This window comes from Mesocricetus auratus, unplaced genomic scaffold (genome assembly GCF_017639785.1).
Source record: "Mesocricetus auratus isolate SY011 unplaced genomic scaffold, BCM_Maur_2.0 Super-Scaffold_100011, whole genome shotgun sequence".
NCBI lineage: Eukaryota > Metazoa > Chordata > Mammalia > Rodentia > Cricetidae > Mesocricetus > Mesocricetus auratus.
In genome coordinates, this window is record NW_024429195.1 from 54,399,976 (window position 1) to 54,423,776 (window position 23,801).

At 39.7% G+C, this 23,801-nt stretch overlaps 1 protein-coding gene across 2 annotated transcripts in view; it reads right to left on the reverse strand.

The window, feature by feature from the left end:
- Ptprr (protein tyrosine phosphatase receptor type R) overlaps nucleotides 1-21,580 on the reverse strand; it is a 211,154-nt gene extending 189,574 nt beyond the window's left edge. The window contains exons 1-2 of one of the 2 annotated variants that reach the window (XM_040754844.1): nucleotides 20,944-21,580; nucleotides 498-793 (exon numbers count right to left, since the gene is read on the reverse strand). In XM_040754844.1, coding sequence (XP_040610778.1) covers nucleotides 498-793; nucleotides 20,944-21,001 — 354 coding nt within the window. In that variant the 5' untranslated portion in view covers nucleotides 21,002-21,580. The remainder of the gene's footprint in view (nucleotides 1-497; nucleotides 794-20,943) is intronic. The other variant, XM_040754843.1, reaches the window with a different exon arrangement.
- Between the last annotated feature and the right edge of the window lie 2,221 nt (nucleotides 21,581-23,801).

The window sequence follows — 23,801 nt, forward strand, 5'->3', positions numbered from 1 at the left end:
CTACTAGAATCATTGAATCATGTAAACATTGATGCTTGTCCAGTGATATTAGGAATATTATCATAGGTCTCTTCCTTCCAAGCAATCTCCCCAGCAGCTACTCTCTCTTTCTTCTTTTGTTATAACTTAAGTCAAGTGACAAGAGAATCTGTGGTAAGTGCTTTTTATTTAAATGAGCTGATAATAGGCCTATCTTTTAAGAACATATTACACAGAAGGCAGAAAGTTCTGGATAGGATATGATCTGCTGTAACTGTAGCCTTCCTAATGTGGTCTTTAGTTCTCAGCAAGTATCTGTTGTGCACTATACACTGGGACCTAGGACAAACAGACATTTTCTAACTTCATGGGGAAAGGAAATAATAAGCAGCAAAGAATAAATATTTTCTTCTGTCAGCCATAGAAAGGAACACCAGCTCTAGTGTTAACATCAACCTCAACATCATTATCAGCATCCAGATCAGCATCAGTGTGACATTGGCTAACTTGGTACTTACCACTACAATTACATTTGCTGCCGGAATTGGGAGATTTTCTATTTCAAGCTCTTGACCAGACGCAGCCAACAGATTAAGAGACGGGTCATATGCAGGTCTAGGGAATGCTGAGTTGACAATTTGGTGACGTTTGCTTATTTGAACTTCAGTAGGAGAATGATAGTTATGCTTATATGCATCTTGATCTATGTCGAGGCTCTTCTCAATATCTTGTGAATGGCGATAAATGAACACTGGCTTCCAACTCTTCTTTTGACGAATACCCAAGAAGTGATCATTATTTCCCAAAGAGCAGCCTACAAGACAGAAGAGTCAGAAAAAAAATAAAAGATCCTATCCAGAAAACATGAAGAATATCTACATTTTGTGGGTATGCATGTATATATATTTTCATGTGTTTGTGTGTGTGTGTGTGTCTGTCTGTCTGTCTGTCTGTTTGTATGTGCATATGCATTTGTGTGCCTGTACATGTGGATGTCAGAGGTTAGCATTGGGTATCTTCCTCAGTACCTCCCCACCTTATCTTTTGAGAGAGGACCTCTCATTGAACCTAAACTCATAAGGTGAGACTGGTAGACCAGCAAACAGCAGGGGTCTTCCTGCTTTTGTCTCCATAGAGCTGTGATTATAGGTATACTTTGCACCCCTGACTCTTTAGGGGCCTGTTGGGGATCTAAATTCAGCTCCTCATTCCTGAGCAACAAGTATTTTACCAACCAAGACATCTCCCCAGTGTCCCTTCTTTTAGCTAATCTCACAACATCGTGTTAGATTTGTATACATGGATGTCCTGTCTGCTTATCAAATGTTAAACATTTATATTGTTCTTAAGGTTTCTCTGCTTTTTTGATAACCATATATACACAATCAATTATGTTACATATAAATTACTAATACACAAATTTTTATCCCATGTTTATAGCTTTTTTTCCTAGCAGATTAGGTTTAGGCAACCAAAAGCAGAAATATGAGTATACACATGACAGCAATTATTTTCTTGGGCATTTTAAAATTTAAATTAGAAACAATCTTATTTTATAAATTAATCCCAATTACTTCTCCCTTCCATCATCACATGCTCCCCACCAACCCCCATCCCATCCCTCTTCTACCCATAGAAGGGTGAGGCCTTCCATGGGGGAATCATCAAAGTCTGTCACATCATTTGGGGCAGGGCCTAGGCCCTCCCCCATGTGTCTAGGCTGAGAGAGTATCCCTCTATGGGAAACAGGTTCCCAATGTCCATTTGTACTCTAGGTGTAAATGCTGTTCCATTACCAGGGAACCCATAGACTGCCTAGGCCTCCTGTCTGACACCCAAATGTGGGGGACCTGGTTCTGTCCTATGCTGATTACCAAGCTGTCAGTCTGGGATCCATGAGCTTCCCATTGTTCAGGTCAGCTCTTTCTGTGGATTTCTCCAGCCTGGTCTTGACCCCTTTGTTCATCACTCCTCCCTCTCTACAACTGGATTCCAGGAATTCGGCTCAGCACTTAGCTGTGGGTCTCTGCTTCTGCTTCCATCAACTACTGGATGAAGGCTCTAGGATGGCGTATAAGGTAGCCATCAATCTCATTATAGGGGAAGGGAAATTAAGATAACCTCTACCCTATTGTTTAGGTTCTTAGTTGGGGTCATCCTAGTATATCTCTGGATATTTCCCTAGTGTCAGATTTCTCTTTAACCTATAATGGCTCCCTCTATTAAGGTATCTTTTTTCTTGCTCTCCTCTATTCTTCCCCTGACTCAATCTCCCTGGTCCCTCATGTCTTCCTCCCCCATCCTCTTCTCCCCTCCCCCATGGTCCAAATTTGCTCAGGATATCTTGTCCCTTTCCTCTTCTCTGGGGGACCATGTATGTCTCTCTTAGGGTCCTCTTTGTTTCCTAGGTTCTCTGTAAATGTAGATTGTAGGCTAGTAAACCTTCACTCTATGTCTAATATCCATATATGAGTGAAGTATATACCATGTTTGACTTTTTGTGACTGGGTTACCTCACTCAGGATAGTTTCTTCTAGTTCCATCCATTTGCCATGACAACAATTTTTAATTGTGTAATAGCACCATTATTCACCATACTGTAAAATTATACACATTTCTCAGCCTTTGTCTTGGCTAAGTATGATTTGAAAATTTATTTCCATTGGTAGGTGATTAAATATTAATGTGAAGAGAAGTTTCTATAACTTCAGTTTTCAGTCTTGGTAATGACTTAGATATGAGTTTGGTGAGGTGGGAACATGATATAGAAACCAAGTGTCTTCTACTGAGACTTCATGTAGTAGAGAAGCAATTTTCTACCTTTTTATAGCTGTTGTTATTTTAAATGTTTTAGTTATAGCAACTGAACCTAAATGCTAGCAAGTACATCCATTATTTCTCCTGTTAGACAAATATTCTTTGAATTTAATAACTGTTGGTCTTGTTAGTCAATGACCATAGTAATATATAGATATAATATCTAATTTTAAAAGTATCATCTGGTTAATAAACACACACCCTTTGGAAAGTTTATTCATGACCAGAACCAGAACTGCTAATCAACACATACCCTTTGGAAAATTTATTCATGACAAGGACCAGAACTTATGAGGGTGAAACATGAGAGTCTGCAAGCACCTGGACAGTCTGAGCTACACAGTGAAATCTTGTCTCAAAAAGCTACCAAAAAAAACCCAATAACTTACAAAGCAAGGGTATTTCTATGAGGGCATTGCCTAGTGTCTGTCTTGGTTTGCTTTTTAATGCTGTTATAAACACCATGACTTTACATATCCTTTTTTGTTCTTTCATTAAAAAAAAACAGGCATCTAGAAAAGATAATAAGACAAAAATAAAAACAAACCAGAATAGGACAAAACCACCAAACAGAAAGGAAGAGTCAGAGAAAAAGCACAAAAACACAAATAGATGTAGATATACAGATACAAACATTTGCATGCAAAACTCCCATAAAACAAAAAAAACCAGAAAATATAATATATAAGACCTGTAAAGAAATAAACATAAAGTATTGTGACAAAAGCAATAATAATACTAACAACAACAACAAAACCTCCTAAAATATCTTTGAGTTCATTTTGTGTTGATCATCTACTGCTGGTCATGGGGCCTGGCTTTAAATGTGGTTAGACTAGAACCATGAGTGAATTTGACCTGTTTTGATTAGCATAATAACACCCATTTCTATCTGAACTCCTGAAACCAATGTAACTTTGCTCACTTTTTTGTGGCTGAATAAAATTTCATTTTGAGTGTGTGTGTGTGTTTGTGTGTGCGTGCGAGTGTGTGCACGTGTGTGTGTATGAGTGTGCCCACAGGAGTCACATTTCCTTCATTCATTCATCTATCAATGGAGATCAAGGTAGGTTACATACCTTGGTTTTGTTTATCATGGGTGTTCAGGTTATCACTACTGTATACCAACTCCTAGGCACATGCCCAAGTATATTATAACTAGATTATATGAAATATCAAACATCAAATAACCTTGAAGAATTTAAAATGGCGTGGAAAGCTCCAAGTCTGAGTAGGATGTATCTAATACACTGTATCTTGTTCATACTAACTAGAAATGTAAAAGATATGGGGGACAATGTGCAGGACGGTCTAACTGATTTATATGAAAAGTGAGTAGAACCAAGGAGCAAGAGGAAAAGAACTCCCAGTACATAAGGAAGTTGATCCTCTATGTACATCTCACGTCTAGTTTTATTCATCTCTAGATAACCCATAGAGGGTACCAGGACACAGAGAGATCTTGAAGAAAGACATTCCAGCTCTAAATCTTAGTTGTGTAAAAAGAAAAAAAAATCTCACAAATCTAAGACAGCACTGTACTGCCTTCCATCTTCCTCCTCTCTCCACCATGTCCTGCCTCGAGCAAGACTCTAAATCATGAGTTATTCCATAGTGAGGGGTGACAGAGATGCGGGGGGGAGGCTCATGTGGTTCATTTCTGAGATAACAGCATTCATGCATTTATCGTGGTAGACTTGTCATGACATAGTCAACTCTTATAGGTCCCACCTTTTATCCCTGTTGCAATGGATTTAGGTTTCTAACAAAGGAACTTTGAGGACACATTCTGACCATTGGAAGAGTTAGCATCCAAAATAAACAAGAAGCTCTAACAACTTGAAGGTAAGAAAACAATCCCCTAAAAAAAATAAGCCAAGAACATCAATAGCTATTTCTCTAAAGGAGGCAAACAGATGAGCAGCAGGGAGATGCAGTTTCAGCACCAGTAATCATTAGAGAAAAGCAAATTGAAATGATGTATTGCACTATACCTGCTTCGGATTGCTTTTATCAGTGTCGAGAGGATGTGGAGAAGAGGAAACCATCAAACATTATGGATAGAAATGTCCAGCTACGAGGGCACAGGTTTTCCGCTAATCATTTAAGCAAGAACGTTACTATGACCTGTCAATGTCACTTCTGAGAAGGCAACTGAACAACTGAATTTAGTATATTGAGGAGATATCAGCATTGTTATAATCATCTTAGGGCTAAGTTCTACATCTAAGACATAGAATCAACCCAAGTGAGCAGATAAAGAAAAGGTTCAGTATTTACACACTATGTAATTATTTATCCTTTGTATTGAGGTCTGGAGAGATGGCTCAGTGGTTAAGAGCTCTGGCTGCTTTTCAAGAGGTCCTGAGTTCAAGTCTTAGCAACCACTGGATGGCTTACCACCATCTGTAATGAGATCTGGCGCCCTCTGCTGGTACACAAGCATACATGCAGGCAGAACAGTACATAATAAATAAATCTTTTAAAAAGAAGGAAATCTGTTTATTTGTAACATCATGGTAGAGGCTTGAGGACATTGTAATGTAGTAAAATAATCAGGGCATGTGTGATGCATGATCTCTTTTCTGGAATCTAAATAGCTAAGCTCATAGGCATAGAAAGTAGAGTTATGGCTGCCAGAGGCTGGGGTGAGACTACACCGATATACTATATACTTTTTCCTAAACTTCACATCTTATGCAAAATTTGACTCATAAATCTCAGACATGAAGGCATATGGTCACTCAACTTTTAGAAGAAGGCAGAAAATAACTGTATATAAGTTTAGGCAAAAAGTTTTGATAGATTAAATTCACATACAATAAAAGAAAACTCTGTATGAGTTCTATTCCTGGAACCCACATGGAGGAAGGATAGAATTGACTCCCACAAATTATCCTTTGACCCACATGTATGCACCTACACACACACACACACACACACACACACACACAGAGAGAGAGAGAGAGAGAGAGAGAGAGAGAGAGAGAGAGAGAGAGAGAGGGAGAGATGGGGGAGACAAAAAAGTTAATATAATAAAAGCGATACGGCCGTAGAGAGGGCTCTGAAGTAAGTGTGGACTCCTTTGCAGAGGAACTGAGTTGTTCAGCAGCCAACACTCATCCAGGACGACTTACAACCACCTGCAATTCCACCCCCCAGGGAAATCTGTTGTCTTTGAGTTTCAGGAAACTGCTTGCACAGACATACACACAGTTTGAAATAAGACACATATTAAACATTGACAAATTTGACATTAAGCTTTTTTGTTATGAGAAAGACACTGCTAGGAAGGTGGAGATTGGGAGGAAGTGGTTCTTACCCACACAACTGACAAAGAACTCGTCATCAGACCATATAAAGAACCTCTTAAAATTCATTAATTTAAAAATGGGAAAAAGACTTGGAACACATTAAGGAGATGCCCAATTGGGCAAACAAATAAATGAAAATATGTTCAAACGTAATAATCATTAATGAATGCATGTTTAAAACTATGATGTGAAATGTGAATTTCTAAAATGATAATTGCTAATAATATTCAGTACTGGAAAGAACCTAGGGGAAAAAGAAAGCTTCAGACCTTCCTGGTGGAAATTAAAAAAAAAAAAAAGACAAAGGCACTCAGGGAAGGATTTTGGCAGTTTTTATAAAATTCAGAATGCACTTACATATGACACAGCAAGTTCATTTCTCTTCACACTCACCCTAAAGAAATCTGGAGAAATCAAATCTTATATTCACACACAAATATTTTTAAATTATTTGTCACAACTCTGTGATTATTCTCAACTGAAATAACTCAAATATCCTTCAAGAAGTTAATAAATATATATGGTAATCTATACAATGAAGTATTCCTCATCCATAAAAATGAACGAACAATTGATCCACATGACTTGAATAAATCTGGAAGGCTTTACACTGAAAGAAGACAGTGCCAAAACATCATTGTGCCTTCCATTTAATTAACATCCCGGAGGGGAAAGACTCTGTAGTGATGAAGAGCAAATCAATGATTGTTAGCATGTGGGGTATGGGGAAGGGGAGAGAGAATGAGAGGCTGAGTTCCCCTGGGAGGTAGGAGGAGGTACAACCCTGACCCAATGTATGGGCGTGGAGTGAGCTTTTGCTCAGAATAATTCATTCTCCTTTTTATAAGGTGTGTTAGGTATAGACAAGTTCACAGACCTTTTTGTTTTGTGGTGAAGGTCGAGGAATTATCTGATGGTGCTCCTCTTTTCTGGGTGCAAAGTGGGAAGAGGCCACTTCATAAATGAGTAAACACAGGAAAAAGGTTAGAGGCTTAGCAGACCTTTAAAGACTGAGACATTTCATTCCAGATATGTGCTAATTTTTTTCCTGTTTTGATGGCTCAGTGACAGTTTTCCCTACCTGTGAAGGATACAGTGCTTCTTACAGTTTAAAGCCACACACCTGCATTTAAAATGAGAGTACTTTTTTATTATAAAAGCAACATTTGCATGAGAATAACCAGTGAATTTTGACAGTCATAAAATTACAGGACTTAAATTATCTTCTGAATGTGACCTTAATAATATGTGAAGAGATCTTTCACAAATGAAAGACAGAAATGTGTGAGATTACACTGGGAAGACTGAGTACATTGTGATGTGATTTCAAATTTAATGTAGTTTATTCCTAGACATGGAAAGTAGAGTGGCCTTTTGAACACTCCTCAGAATAAGTTTTGGCACTGTAAGTTTATGTTGCTGACTTACAACAGGAAGAAAAGTATGAAGCAGAACGCTCAAAGCACCCTAAAAGGAACAATCAAAATGGGTCACTGGGCTATCTAACAATTGTGTTTTAAGTATCGGTAACCCTTTCTTCTCTAAAGAGGAGAGACAAATGAATAGCTATCAGAAGTTTTTCTTGGGAATGTCTACATAAAAATGTATATCCATAAGTAGAATAGAAATGAATTTAAGTAAAAGAAAAGTTGGAATTCATTTGGACAGATTCTGCTTACTCTTGATTTTTCTCTGAAAATGCTTTTCTATGCACACAAAAAAAATGACTTCTTGGCACTTATGGAAGCAAGAAGTTCAAAAAGTGATAGTCTTGAATTCAAGAAGGAAAATACTAGAAAAAAATCTTCTGTTGTTCTGCAATTATATTGGTAATGATTTTCATAAACATCACTTCAGTCAGAAGCATATTAACAGCACTGAAACTTACATGTTGCAGCTTCCCAAGACACAATGATCAAGGTCTGTTAAGACCTCTCAGAGCGAAAGTCATGTTCACTCTAATTGATCATAATGGGAGACCATATGGACACTTTGTAAGAGTCCATGCTGATTTTAGACATAGAGAAGGGGATTGCCAGCCTACAATCCCACTGCCAGAGTCTGGGAAACAGGAAGGACCCTAAGAGAGACATTCATGGTACCCCAGAGAAAGGAAATGGGACAGGATCTCCTGAGGGAATTGGGAGCATGGGGGAAGGGAGGGGAGAAGAGGAGGGGAGAGGGGGACATGGGGGAGCAGAAAAGTTGAATCAGGGAAAGAATGGAGGAAAGCAGGATGAGAGATACCATAATAGAGGGAGCCACTATAGATATGAGAAGAGATCTGGCACTAGTGAGATTTTCAGAGATCTACAAGGATGATACCAACTGGCAGTCTAAGCAATAGTGGAGAGGCTACCTTAAAATGCCCTTCCCCGATAATGACATTGATGATATCCTTATATGGGCAGATACCCACAGCTAAACACTGAACTGAACTCCTAGAACCCAGTTGCAGAGAGGGAGCAGTGATGAGCAAAGGAGTCAAGACATGGCTGGTGAAACCCACAGAGGCAGCTGACCTAAACAAGAGGGAGCTCATGGACCCCAGACTGATGGCTGAGAGGCCAGCATCGGACTGATCCAGACCCCCTAAATTTGGGTGTCAGTGAGGAGGCCTCGGAAATCTATGGGGCCTTAGGTAGTAGTAAATCAGTATTTAGCCCTGGCATACAAATGGACTCTGGGAGCCCATTCCATATGGAGGGATGCTCTCTCAGCCTGGACACATGGGGGAGGGCCAGGATGATATGACTTACTTTGAAGATTTCCCCATGGAAGAACTCATCCTCCCGGGGGGGGGGGAGCAGAGGGGAGGTGGGGTGGGGTGGGACAGGGGAAGAGGGGAGGGAAAGAGAGCTGGGATTGACATGTTTTTTATTTTAAAAAAAGAAAATAAAAATATATAAAAAGAGTCCATACAGACTGTGCATGCATGTCAAACTAGTTTTGATAAATTGTTTGCATGCCATTTTATGCTCTAATAACATATTTATACATATGTATATAATTCCTCATGTGTAAACATTTGTTCTGTATCCTTACACCAGACAATCAATTTGACAACAGTGTTGACTCTTAAAGACCAACTCTATTGCTACAAAAGTAAAAATAACATCAGGATTTCTGTACGATGATAAAAATTGTATTTATTAAAATTGCAAACCCACAAGGAATCCAAAAGGTTTAAAAAATAAAGAAACGCTCATTCAGGACTACTTCCCAGCAATCTAGTCTATAGGCACTTACTACTACAATGTAAAAACACAGTCTCACTAGGAGGTGCTGGGTTGCTAAACATTCCGTGTGCTTAACTAGTGACTAGCGATGATTCCAATTTATCTTCATTAAAAGTTTAAAAACAACAACAGCAGAGTAATGTCTACTTGAGCAGAGATGGATCTATTCTTCTCTGTTTAGATAAGGGCCCAAGTCCTACAATAAGGGGTGTGTCAGTTAAAGCAACTGTAAACTTTTCCTATGTGTCCCTTGACATAATCACTTCCACATTTCCTAAGTATTCCATAAGGAAAAAAGTAGTTCCTATTCCCACTTCCATCCCAATATAAAGACACTGAGTGGCCTAGTGAACATTTCTCCTAATGTTCTCATCTATTGATAGTTGGTGTGTACAGTGACAAACTCTGATACTCATGGCAGGAAAAATTTAGTGTGTGCTATGTGCTGATGGTAAAATTATAAAAAAAGGTTCCTCACATGTTTCTTGTTTATTGCTCAGTTTTCACAGAGTTATTTTTCATTGAGTAAGTATCTGTTACAGAGTGCAACACAATATAATAAAAACAGCACACATTGTGGCAACAGCAATTGGAGGTAAGTCAATTGGAGTAAGCCATGAAGACTGAGAAACATCAGATTTTGCTAGAAGAGGGACAATTTATATTAGATAATATAGGGAGAGTCAGATATCTCCTAGTTCCTAAAGAACTGACTTCATTGCTTGGAGTGGAGGTTAACAGAAATGTATGTTAAATTCTAAATAAGTGGTACACAAAGACTAAGATCTGCCCTCTTGGAGGAAGTCAGAGTACAGAAAACTATCCATCTGGCTAGAATGCTGAGAAATGGAAAACTTTTCCTATTTCTGAAAGAAATTCCTGAAGAAACTATAGGAATTAAGTTCTATGTGTACATACTTAATAATGAAATAGATTTAGAAAGTCTAAATTTTATATATGTTGATTGTCATACAAAAAATTAAAGGCAATAGTTAATAAATAGTTACATTGATTAGAATCTGTCATCCTTGGCTTTAAAAATATTTTCTTTAGACTCGCATACAAAGCAACCCATTGTTTCTACAGCAGAATCTTCTAGTTGCCTGGGAAGCTGGGCTCCAATTTTAAAACATAGTATCTGCTTTAAGAACAGTGTTCACATCAGGTGAAGAGTTATTTTTACAGGGATGGAGCAATGGTTTAGTGGGTAAGAGCACTTGCAACCAAGCCTGGAAGACCTGAGTTCTACCCATCAGAGCCACATGCAGAAGTAGGGGCTCAAGTCACACAAGTTGTTCTCTGATGTCCATATGTGCACTGCACACACACACACACACACACACACACACACACACACACACACACACCAAACAACAATGAAACAAAAAAATCAGAAAACATAGAAATTAAAATCTTGTATTAATGAGATTACAGGTATAAACACCTACTAAGAGAGGAGGGGATGAAAGAAGTCCTTAGTTGGTCTCTTGAAGAGATCCCTGCCTACTCTTCTTTGCCCACAGACAGAAACTAGAGGGCTAACACTTATGGTCCACCATATCCTAGGCCCATCCCTTTGTCACCTGAAATGAATGCCAATAAGAGATCCAGCTGCCAATGCCTCCCGAGTGCTGGCACCACCACGGCCCAGTCAACTTGACACACAAACACATCACTATTAAGCCATAACACTTACTTTCTTATTCATTCCTAAGATCTCACATTAAATTTATAATGTTAAAAGTCCCATAGTCTTTTTTGTTTTGTTTTGTTTTGTTTTGTTTTTTTGTTTTTGTTTTTTCAAGGCAGGGTTTCTCGGTGGCTTTGGAGACTGTCCTGGAACTAGCTCTTGTAGACCAGGCTGGTCTCGAACTCACAGAGATCCATCTGCCTTTGCCTCCCAAGTGCTGGGATAAAAAGGCGTGCACCACCACCTCCCGGCAGAAGTCCCATAGTCTTTAAAAGTTCAAACCCACTGAAATTTTAGTCTCTTTAAAATACTGTCTCTTTTAAAATTTCAAGTCTTTCACCTGGATGGTGCTGCTCTTGGTAGTCTTCTCATGGTACTGGCATTTCCAAAATGCCAGGCCTTGTGCTGCAACTAGGCTGTGTTTTCCCCAGTGCCTCATAGGCTCTCCTCATGGTGCTAAGGCTCAGCTGCCCTCCATGACCCTTTCTTGCTTTCAAAACCAGTGTCACCTGGTGAAGCTCACACATTATTACCAAGTCCTGTTGCCAGCACGAGGTACAAAGACGGTTGCCTCTGAAACCTAGAGTCTCTGTGCTCTCAGGAAACACTTCCCAGAAGATTTCATCAGGGATGCTGGTTTCTTCTCAATCACTGCTAATTTCTTAGCTCCAGCTAATTAGCACCAACTGTTCCACTAACATAGAGGTAGTTCTGGTATCTTGTTAATCACAGCTGATTCTTCAGCCCAGCCAATCAGAACAACAGAATCTTAAATCAAAATAGCAAATGGTCCCAACAGAGTCTTTAAACTTCTCTCTGAAATGTAACAAGCTAAGCCTCCATCTTCTGCACTGCTCTCAACACTCTTATCTTCCAAGCTCTCACAGAGCTCTTAACACTCAATGGCTTTTCTAGCCCAAAGTTCCAAAGTCCTCCCACAATCCTCCCCAAAACATGGCCAGGCCTGTCACAGCAACACCCCACAACACTGGTATCAATCTGCTTTTCTTAGGGTTTCTGTTGCTGTGACAAAACACCATGACCATAAAGCAACTTGGGGAGGAAAAAATTTATTTGACTTACACTTCTAGCTCATAAGACCATCACTGGAGGAAGCCAGAACAGGAACTCAAGTAGGGCTGGAACCTGGAGACAGGAGCTGATGCAGAGACCATGGAGGGTGCTGCTTATTGGCTTGCTCAGTCTGCTTTCTCATGGCAACCAGGACCACCAGCCCCGGGATAGCACCACCTACCGTGGTCTGAGCAGTCCTCCATTGATCACTAATTGAGAAAACGTCTTACAGCTGGATCTCAGGGAGGCATTTTCTCAACTGAGGCTCCTTCCTCTCTGATGACTCTAGTTTGTGTCCAGTTTACGCACAAAACCAGCCAGTACAACGAGCGACAGAGAGAAAGTATTAGGAGAAAGATTTTGGGATCAAGAGATGTTTTAAACTTGGTACTTTACTTCATATCTGCATCTATTCACCCATGTAACAGATGAAAAACTGCAGAAACCACCCAAAATACACAACCTATACTAGAATTTTCATTCTCCTCAAACATAGGCTCAAGCACAGAACAGAAAGATTGCTTGATGTCAGTTAATTATTATGTGTCTTCTCTCCTTCCCTGATCAAATAATGCACATCATTTACATATCTCTTATTAAAACAGTACAGGTTTGTGTGTATTATCCCATTTTATTCTTAAATACCACCCTGCAATAAGTTATTCGTGCTATCATTTTCCCCCAGAGAGAACTGAAAACACAAGAAGAAAACCTACCTGTGATCAAGAACACAGTGTAAATTGCTCATCATTTAAAAAATGTACTTTAAAATTAATGGGCCAATGATCTATCAACTGAATTTACTGTGGTATTGTATTTGGCACACCCCATAATATGCCTAATATGCATCTTTATCAGATAAAAGTCACCCAATGATGGAAGCTGACTACTTAGATATACAGCATCCTACTCTGTTCCATTTCTTTCAAGAATTGGATCATTAGCTTGGCAAAATAGCCACTGGGTCTTTTACGTTATGATTTTAGGTCACTGAGTCATTCTGGGTTGTTCCCAAAGAACTTCAGTGCTTTAAACCTGTCTTAAACCATTTTCCTTTATTTAAGACAGAAAATGGGTGTTGCTTTAGAGTTGAACTGTGGAAAACATAACTCATATCCAATTGAACTGGTCATTTGCTTCAGTGCAACTAGACATATTGATCTAGGGTTGTTTAGTGTAAACGATTAGTTTTGCTTTGCTGCTGGCCCATGCAGCTGCATTTTAATGACTATCACTATCTGCATATATCAAAAGGAAATGAGATTTGATTTGAGGAAAGTCTAAATAGTCATTATGAGTAAAAATTATTTAGATGAAAAGTGCTAATGTTCATAATATAAATTAGATAATTGCCTTTCTGTGGCAAATATCATTACTATAATAGGCACTTACAGTAACATTATATGGTACATAAGCATTAAGAAGTTTGATTTTAAAATGGCTTATGATTAATTTTTTCTTTTGCAAAGATATTGGGAAACATCAGTAAAGTTCTTATATTTATAAGAAGTTGGATCTTTCCAAATTCCCATTTGAAGGAAAATGGAGCCCTCTCTCTCTCTCTCTCTCTCTCTCTCTCTCTCTCTCTCTCTCTCTCTCTCTCTCTCTCTCTCTGTCTCAGTTTCTCTCTCTCTCTCAGACTCTCTCTCTCACTTGACTTCACAAAATAGCTTTCAATAGATGTAACAATGAACTTACCCAAAACTATATCATCTGTGTTACAATGACTAGTAATGATGATACAAATGAAACTTTGATATATGATCATGTGTTCTTTTAAAAGTGACTTATTATAATTCACAAGGACATCTTCACTCTGGGTATATGTATGTTCTTCATAAAAATGTGATTGAACCAGATTTTATAAAACTGTTTATACATAAGATGAGAGGAGGAAAAATTCATACAACCACCAAACCATTCAGATATTTCATGCCCATGGTTAAGTTCTTATTTGGGGGCAGGAAAAGAGGGCTGAATCATTTTTTAGTTTTATCATGATTTTGAATGTGAATGATATCCTTGCTTCCTCTTACAAAACAGATGATGGTCAATTGATAGCCAGAATTAGTAATATCAGTACTATACAATTATTGTCCAATGCTGGTTATCATATGCCTTGGTTTTTTAGACAAAAATTAACCTATCATAAACTTGTACAAAAATTGTAGAAGACTGTCTATTCATCTAGGAGGAGTCCATCATATAACTGCTGTATAAGTCATATTATGCATTTAGAAATCAAACTTATAATCTATTTGTAAATCAAAACTCTTCTTTATACACTTCTCTATAGCAAGTAAATATAAATTCAGTGAAGGGAACAGTAAATGCTCCTATGTTCATTAAGATAATGTATAATCTATTAGTGTCAGTTTATCATCATTTATTTCTCAAATATACTCCAACTATATTTATTTATTCATTGAAAATTATTGATAGCATAATGAATGACCAAGAAATTTATTGGAAGTAGGTATGCAAAAGTAACAATTACAATTCTAGTTTCCTTTGAAAGTATTAAAACATTGATTTACTGCATTGATAGAGGAATGCACTTGCCTTTGTGGAAAATGTAGGCAAGTTGTTTGAATAAGGTAAGATGTAAGGAAGGATTCAAAGTAGGGAATATCTAATTAAAAATTGAAGTTACAGTAAGAGGTATCTTGAAAACAAATATAATGAGAAGTTAAGAAAAAAGATAACATGAAGGAGGCAAAATATGTCGATAACAGAATTTGGTCATTAGTCTTACAACAGTGTGGAATGAAGAGAACAAGACTAGATTTAGGGAAAATCTGATTGAGAAAGACTTTGTCATGACTGTGCATTTGGATTTTACAGCAGGTAAAGGAAAAAGTAACAGCTTTGTTAGATAATTATATAAAGGGACTCATGTATGTTTTTAGAATGTACTTAGGCTATTATTATGAAAGGCAGATTTGATATGAGACTGACAAGGAGAAACAAGGATCCAGATCTCAAGGGAATGGTATGGCCATGGAGGGGAGAAGATTGATTTCAAGAATTAAGAATCTTAAGATAAAGGCAGCATAGGAAGGCTGTTGTGAGTTGAGCATGAAATGCCTCTGTAGCCTCATGTGTTTGAATGCTTGGTGTCCAGTGGTTGGAGCTACTAGGGATAGTCCTGAAATCTTTAGGAAGTGGAGCCTTACAGAAGGAAGTAAGTTACTGGGCAGGCCTTGAGGTGTTATAGCTTGGCTCCACTTGTTCACTGTCTGTTTCCTGATGGGGGATATAATGTAATCAGCCTTTCTTTCTGCTCATGCTCTCATGCCTTCCCAACCATGATAGAGTGTATCTTCTAAATCTATAAGCCAGTAAATAACTATTTAATTCCTTAAGTTGTTTCTTGTCATGCATTTTATTACAACAATGATCAAATTAGTACCAAGGTTCTAGGATGAGTTATTGGTGTCAGGCTTAAGTGATGTTGGGGATCTTGGCTTTATCTCTGCGACAAGGAAGAATTATGTGTGAACTATAAAGAGTTGGATATTACAATTTTTTGGAATATCCAATGGGTCTATGTAGTAGTAAACACAGTACTAGAGTTCAGGGGGCAGTTGAGGTAGAAATATGGATTTGGGGATCTCTGGCATGTAGCTCTGAATATAATTATACAATGAGATTTAAGTAGATTAAGTAGAAAGTAACAAAAAGAATCTCTTGAAACACCAACATTTAAATAATACTCAGAAAGTAGAAACATTAAACAAGCACCACCTTGTGTAGCCGTTTCCTCAGTGATTGAAACATTCTACCCTGCAAAGAAGATCCTTAAACCAGAAAGTAAACAGTTCAAGATAGCTTCAGGAAGTGCCTGAAACTGACCAGATTTACTAGGCCCCCTCTATCCCAAGAGTAAAGACTGCTAAGAATAACTTTCAGACAAGTGGAGCTACAAAGAAGACTCTGAGACCAGATCAGCTGCCTGGAAGAGGTTTAAACCAACAAAGTCACTTTGAAATGACCCTCTCCCTCCTGTTGTAGTTCAGGGTGCAGTATATGCCCCAGGTTTCCTTTTTTGAGCTTTCATTCATCCCAGAGTGGTCTTTGGTGATATAACTATCTTTGAGTCATTTTTTTCCTCCTGCAAGTAAACCTTCACACACATTCCTGTAAGTGACTGCCCCCACCAAAACAAAGCAAAAAAACAACAAAAAACCCTCATTGTTTCACCAAATTGGAATTTGGTGGTATTCACACATTGGTCTCTCACTGGATCTCTATCTGAGGTGAGTATACGTGTGTATGTTTCATCTCCCCAGGAAAAGTCTTGACACACAACACTTCAGGAACTAGACAGGACATGATCACTGATAGATACAGTCAGTCAAAACAAAATAGACAATAGCCCTCAAGAGCTTATATTTTCACGTAGAGAAGGGGAACACAATAAACAAAATAAACAAGAAAAGCATATTTTTGTTAAATGGTATGACGTCTAGGAAGAAGGTTGAGGAGGGAATGATATCAGTCTGAGAGAGGAGCATATAAAGGAAGCTAACACGAGAAATCGCCACTAAAAAGGTGACATTTAAGTAAAATCTAAAATCATCGACAGGTTAAGCCTTGAAATGGCTTTCCTTGGCAAAAAAAAAGCAAAATATGCAAGATACATACATGCCTGGTATTTTCTAGGAACAAAGAGATCAATGTGGCCAGAGATCAATATAAAGAAGTAGGGGTATACCTGACAGACAATGGAGTAGGAAAACCCAGATCTGGGGCATTGTAAGGACTGTGTTGGGTTTGGGTACTCTGATTTTGGACTACCAAGGACTACTATAAAATCAGAAACCTCTTACATTATTTCCTCAGTAGTCTGCTCCTTTTCTTGAGCATAGAACTTCTGAATATGACTTCCTAAATTCTTACGGTCCCATGACAGGAACCCTGTCCTCCTGCAAGACTAGACCATTTTGCTAAGCAATTCTCTGGAAGGAGAGGGCACCTTTTAGATATGTCATTCAGGAAGTCCAAGGTGGAAAGCTGAAGTCTCATTTTCCAATGCTGAGGACAGTATCATGGGTTGAAGTCAGTCTTCTTATCGTAACATTCAGTTGGAAAGGAAAGCTTTTAGATGACAATTTTAAGGATATCAGAAGAAATTTACCCCTTGGCATTGAAAATACTACCAGATTAACATAGTCTCTTCAATTGGAATATGACTCATTGGGCAAAGAATGAGAGGGAGGACTGAAGTAAATACACTGTCTGTGGATCTTCCACACAATTATTCTTCAAGCAATCTTATCATTGGCATGGCTTTTAGGTGTCTCTTGGATGTATATGATGTGTGCTTTTAAACTGGGATGTATTTGTGACACTGGCTCCCAGAAGGTGTGAAGATTGAAGACAGCTAAAGGAAAAGGATTTGTTACCACTAACTCAATAGTGTCCTGTTCCATTAGATCTGGTTTTGCCGAAGTTTTCTAGCAACTACTTTATGATGACAGAAATGATGGCATCTTTGAGTGCTCCATAAATGGGAGAAATTGGCTGATGAGATAGGATCTAAGTGTTCTTAGCTGTACTGGGGGCTTTATTTTTATGTAGTGATACACCCGGAAAGCTGGTCCCCCCCCCTTCAGACTATATTGTCAGTTGACACTACTGAATCTTGTTATTCCTGCCTGTAAGATGAGCAACTGGATGGACAATAAGTACAACTATTTCTTAAGATCTGTAGAAATTAGCTGTCATATGACATTCAATTTCTCTATCAAGCTATGAACTTAGCAGCTTCGTTGGCTTACTCTTACCCAGGAATGACAATTGCATTGCACACTGTAATCCCTTCACACAGACATTACAAATAGATCAGTTTTCCCCTGTATTGAGACTGTCAAGAGTCAGGGTCACTGTGCCATAGGCAGCCATACCAAGTAATTGGAGATGGCACTCATGTTGAAAGTAATTTGCAGCCTTATTATTCGAGTCATGGCTATGCCTCAGGCAACAATTCTGAATACAGCTGAGAACACTTACATCCCATCCCATTATTTAATTTATCCCATTTCTGGGGCATTCTAAGATACCATCATCTATGCCAGCATAAAGTAGTTGCTGCTAACGTGGGCATAACTGATAGGGATCAATTAGCTTTTCAGCCTGGAGGCTAAGATGTACAAATGTCACTGTCTTTCTTTGCAAATCCAGCCTCATCTTTGGGAGTGTAGCTTTCCAAACAAGAGATAAGCTCAGACACTCAACAAGTAAAAGACCTAGAGGGTCCTTGATCTTTGTTTTCCTAGCCACTTATTTTCTTATTACCTAATTCTGTGGGGGCATAGATCAAGAAATCTGGGTTTATCTGAGTTCTGATGAAAAGCCCAAACAGTGTTATTAGGTAACTGTGATTCATTTTAATCTGATGACAGCTTGTGACCCACAAATTGCTGTTTAAAATGGAAATGAATCCAAAATGAAACTAGCAAGGCAACTACAATACCACACTTGCAATCTGCTTTGACAAAACACCCTTCCAAGGCACTGTATTAACTACAAATATAATTAATGTATAGGTAGAATATTGCCACTGAAATCTATAGCAACTCACCTGTTGCCTTATGAAACTAAAATTGTTTGAATGGTCTTATTTTTAATCTTTTTACAAATTAAGACAACAAAATACAGAGAATTCTGTTTTGATTTTGGTAATAGACCTCTAGGCAAAGCTCCAGGTATCATTTAGGCATACAGGCTTCTAGGTTTCACCTCTGAGGAAGCCAAGTCCTCTATTTTCCTTATCCTCAGGGTTCATCTATAATAAATTAGTAATGTTTTCTACATATTTAATATCAAGTCTACTTATAACTTTAAGCTTATAACTACCTAAGATGCATAAACTGCAATCATTAACATTTGTTTATGTGCAATTATCAAAAATAACTACACTCTTGAATCCCAGGCATTAGCCTGGGAAGCCAGCATGGGACTGATCAAGACCCCCTGAATCTGGGTGTCAGTGAAGAGGCCTAGGGAATCTATTGAGCCTTGGGCAGCAGATCAGTACCCATCCCAAGTATACACACGGACTTTGGACTCCAATAGAACAATGTGAGGAGCACTCTCACCCAGAACTCTTGGGAAAGGGTCTAGGCCCTGCCCTATATGAAATGACACACTATGGACACCCCCATGGAGGGCCTCACCCTCCCTGGAGAAATGAGAGGATAACGGGGGGGGAGGGGAGGGCACGGGAGGAAGGGAGGGAATGGGAGAGGGACCTGGAACTGACTTGTGAAGCAACCTTGATTCTTAACTAAATTTAAACTGGAAAATAAAATTAAAAAAAATAACTACACTGAAGTTTTATAAGATAATTAATGGCTTATCTTGGCATCAATGAAAACTTTTTTCTTGGTAATGGTTATTTCTGTCAGTGATGCAATTAAATAGTGTGGGATATAAAACAAGATCAGTGTGTATGTTTTCCATCCCATATTCTAACATTAAATAATTGTATATGGTAATGAAATGTTTCATTATAGTTGTTTCAAAATAATTTAATAACCAAGTCATAGTTTTCTCCCACTGATTTTCAAGACACCCAAGAACCACTGAAAAGCCCACAATGTAATGTTGTAATTATAATAATTAACATGCATACTTAATTATAACCTTATTGTTCCTATACATCGTTTGTTTCTAAATTCACAATGCATTAAGCAATAGCTAGGATAAAAAGTACTATATTTTGCTCCCATTATTGCATACATGGAAAAACAGCACCCACTCTTTTAAAGAACTACCACAAGGATTACAGTTTCACGGCCATTTTTCTTGAGCTTATGGTCACAGTAACATAATACAATCCCACCCAGTGGGCTCAGTGAAATAAATGCATGTGAACAGATGAGAACCAAACTCAAAGAAAAGCTACATGGCTACTGATTGGACAACTGCTGTCCCAGAGGATTCCTAAAACCTGTCTGCCATGTTTCATTTAGGCGTGTGTGTGTGTGTGTGTGTGTGTGTGTGTGTGTGTGTGTGTGTGTGTGTGTAAATAATACGGGTGCAGTCCAGCACGTCTGTCCACTGTTTTAGAGGTGCCAGGTGACACTAAACATAAAATTCCGAGGCGCTTTATCTACTTTGCATCCCTAGACCAGATACTGTTTCCTGTATCTAATCTATTTTTATTTGGTTGCATTCTCTCGTGGTCTCTCTTCAAATCAATCTTGGGGAGACAGCGATAACCCCTAGGTGTAGTTGGTTTCTCTTTACTGACTGCGGATACTGACCATGGTGCTGAAAGAGAGAAGAAGCTCCCGTTTGAAACCATTCTTGACTCTTATTGGTTCAGCAAATTCGAGTGACAAGAGCAGGGGCCAAAGCAGCCTGGAGCAGCATTGTTAATAAACCATGCATTTGGCTGTTAGGGGCGGAGATGTGGTCCATCTGGCTACAGCCAGGGCATCCCTGTGAGCGCTCCCTCGCTAACCAGGGAGACCTTATGGATGTAACTGCTGCAGTAGAGAGGGCTCCATCCAGCAGGATGTCTCCTCTCTCTTGCAAACTGCAACCAAGTGCAAAGCTTAGAAGCACAAGCGGGGAATCTGGATGGAGGGGGAAACATACCTATGTTCAAATGTAAAATGTTCGTTCTTAGTCGTGCAAGGTAAAAAGGAGGAACTGATTTTAGCATAAGTTTTCAGCCCTAGCCTTCCAACAGGTGCATACTTTCCTCCCCTCGGATGCTATCCCAAACCTTCTTCTGCTAGGCAAGCTTTTTCGGGAGTCCTTAAGCATGCTTCCCATCTCATCCTCAGCTCCAGATCTCAGTCCCGCAAGCCCTTACCTGCAGCGTGAAGATTAAGAAGCAGGCACAGTGCCGGGAAGCCGACTGCTCTCCTCATAGTGTGTGCATTGAGGGGCGGAGGAGAAACTCCGCCGCGACCCCACTCAAAGCAAAGTGCTATTTGAGAGAACCACTGCCAAGAGTCCTCTTATCCCAGGCATCCGACGACGGGGTCCTCTACTGGGCTTCGCAGAACGGTGTGAGGCGCCTACAGAGCCAAGCACTGGTTTCGCCTCCCTAAGGGGTGGGGAGATGGAGAGGATGCTGCGGGTGATGGGGAGGCGGGCAGTGGGCAAGGCACTCAGAGGAGGCGACAGCTTGGCCTTCTGGAAGCCCGCAGCCGGCGATGACAGCGGCGTGGACTCCAGCGCCAGCCTCGGAGCCAGGCAGCACTTCTGCTACCAGCGCAGTTAGCAGCCCAACGCGCCGCGGCACTGAGCATGCCCAGCGCCGGCCCTGGCTTGGGAGTTTCAAATCGAAATTCCACCTCTCCGGGTTTTAGCTGAGGCTGGAGGGGTAGCAAGCTCCACGGGGGAAGGGGAAGGGAAGGGGGGAAGGGATGGGCTCTAGCGATTAGGACCTGGGTCCCTCCAAAATCTGGGCGTGGGGAGGAGTGGAGTGGGGCGGGAAGAGGCGGAGCCAAGACTACTGAAACAGAGGAGGGAGCTAAAGGGAGCCACCCATCTGGGTCCTTCCTCCGAGCTAGATTTAAGCGTGGACTCAGCTCACAGCTGGGACTGTTTGCAGGCTGACCAGCTTCGCAATTGGCTCCCACCCTACAGGAGCATAGGCGAGCAGTGAGTTCTGGCCTGCTTGGGCAAACCTGCTGTTTGCAGGTTAACTGGGTATTCTGAGAGCGCCCCCTTCCTGCCCACTAGCTTTTCCCTTGCTTCTTTCCCGCAAACCTTGTGCTTCCACTAGATTCAATCCTTAACTCTATGACTATAGTCTATGACTGAAAGCAGGGATGTCGTACTTACCCAGTAAGGAAGCATGCCCATGTAAATTGAAAGAAAGGAATGCTCTTTGTTGATTGTGGAAATAATTGACTTAATCCATTATAATATATATAATATATTATATATTTTGTATGTGATAGGAAATGTATAATATATGCAATATGATGGAACCTGTTAATTATATACATACATATGAGTACACACATACATATGTATGTGTGTGTGTACGTGTGTATACTTTGCATGTATGCAAGTCTGCTCACCACACCTGTGCCTCATGCCCTTGGAAATCAGAAGAGGTTGTCAGAAACCTAGACTTGGAATTACGGATGGTTGCGAGCTGCCATGTGGATACAGGGAACAGGGCCTCTCTCCTCCAGAGGAGCAAGCCACTCCAGCCTTTTCATCTGAACTAGACATAATCTGGTCCAACTCTGTGTCTTTAGTGAGGCCACCACAAGAGTGTGTGTGCTTTTAATCTCTTTATCTACATCAGTAGGTTGGAGAGCTAGTGGCTAACTACTCTAAGCCAAAACATCCTTCAGCCAGGCTCCTGCCCTCCATGACTTCAGGACTGTTCACCCTTCTGCTTCAGTCCATGGGTTGGGCTGCTGACTCATGGCAATGGACCTCAGCTGGGCAACAACCACAGCAGAGCTTACAGAAGTCTAAACTTGCTGCTATTCTCGCATTTTGTCAGAAAGCTCTGGGCTAACCTGAGATTACAGTGTTCTTCCTCTTCCCTGTTTATTGAGCACTGTCATTGTTTTTCAGAGAGTGTATTTATATAATCTGGCACACATTTCATGAACTGCAGGCTCCTTAAGAACCTCTGAATTTTTGCATTAACTTAAATCGAATGAAGTCCTGCTTGCAAAATAAGAGGTAGTAATGAGTGCTCACTGAATTTAGCTGTGTATCTCATTCAGTGCTTTCTTCCCCCATCCCCAAGGATTTGTATGAATTAATGTGAAATAAGAAGACCAAGAGAACCCAAATTAGGACCTGAGTGCTCAGGTGGTACCATCTATTTCTTTTATAATTTATTTTACCCCCCCCCCCCCAGCTTTGGTAGACAAGGCCAGGAATTACACTCCAACAGGTAGAGTGAAAGCAAGATGACATGTATTTTTAATATCTTACCAGGCTTTCTCTCCTAAAAATAGAGACAAAGGAAGCATTGCTCTCGAAGCTGATCCAGTTGCTCCTGTGGGTATGGTGGGCTCTACTTCTGTGGAGTAGACTGTCACTCAAACTGTCTTAAGCTGCAACTTCCCCCCTTACTCCAGAGTCACTTTCTCTAAGTTTCCCTTTACTGTAGAACTTTCTGATATATCCAGAGACTTACTTATATTCTGTAGCATACATTCTCTTATCCACACTTCTTCTTTGACCCTAGGATGTAACTTCTACAATGACAGGGACAATTGACAGATTTTTCTGTATCCCCACGGCCCAGAATAATGCCCCACACAGTGACTCATGAACATGCATTCATGTTAAAAAAAATGAAATCCATCTGAATGAGAAGCTTCAAAATTGGCTGGTAGCATGACTGGAATTCCTATTGAACTTATCTGTCTCTTAGACACACTATACACTTGTTCTCAGAGGCGATAGGAATAAAGTCCTCCTTAGATATGACTCCTGGTATCAGAGATGTTGCATGGATGGTGTCAGGTGGGAAATAACTTTGGCATATTTACAGAAGATGTGTCTTCCTATTTTTCCACTCTAAAATAATTTTCAAACTTATATAAGTCTCCAGGAAGACAGCATTGCTATAGTAATGAAACACTGCTGTATGCCCAGAATACTTTGCTTTTTCATAGATAATTCCAACCTTTATTTTGGGGGAATTTAAATTTTCAATCAATGTAATTGGTCATGACTTTGCCA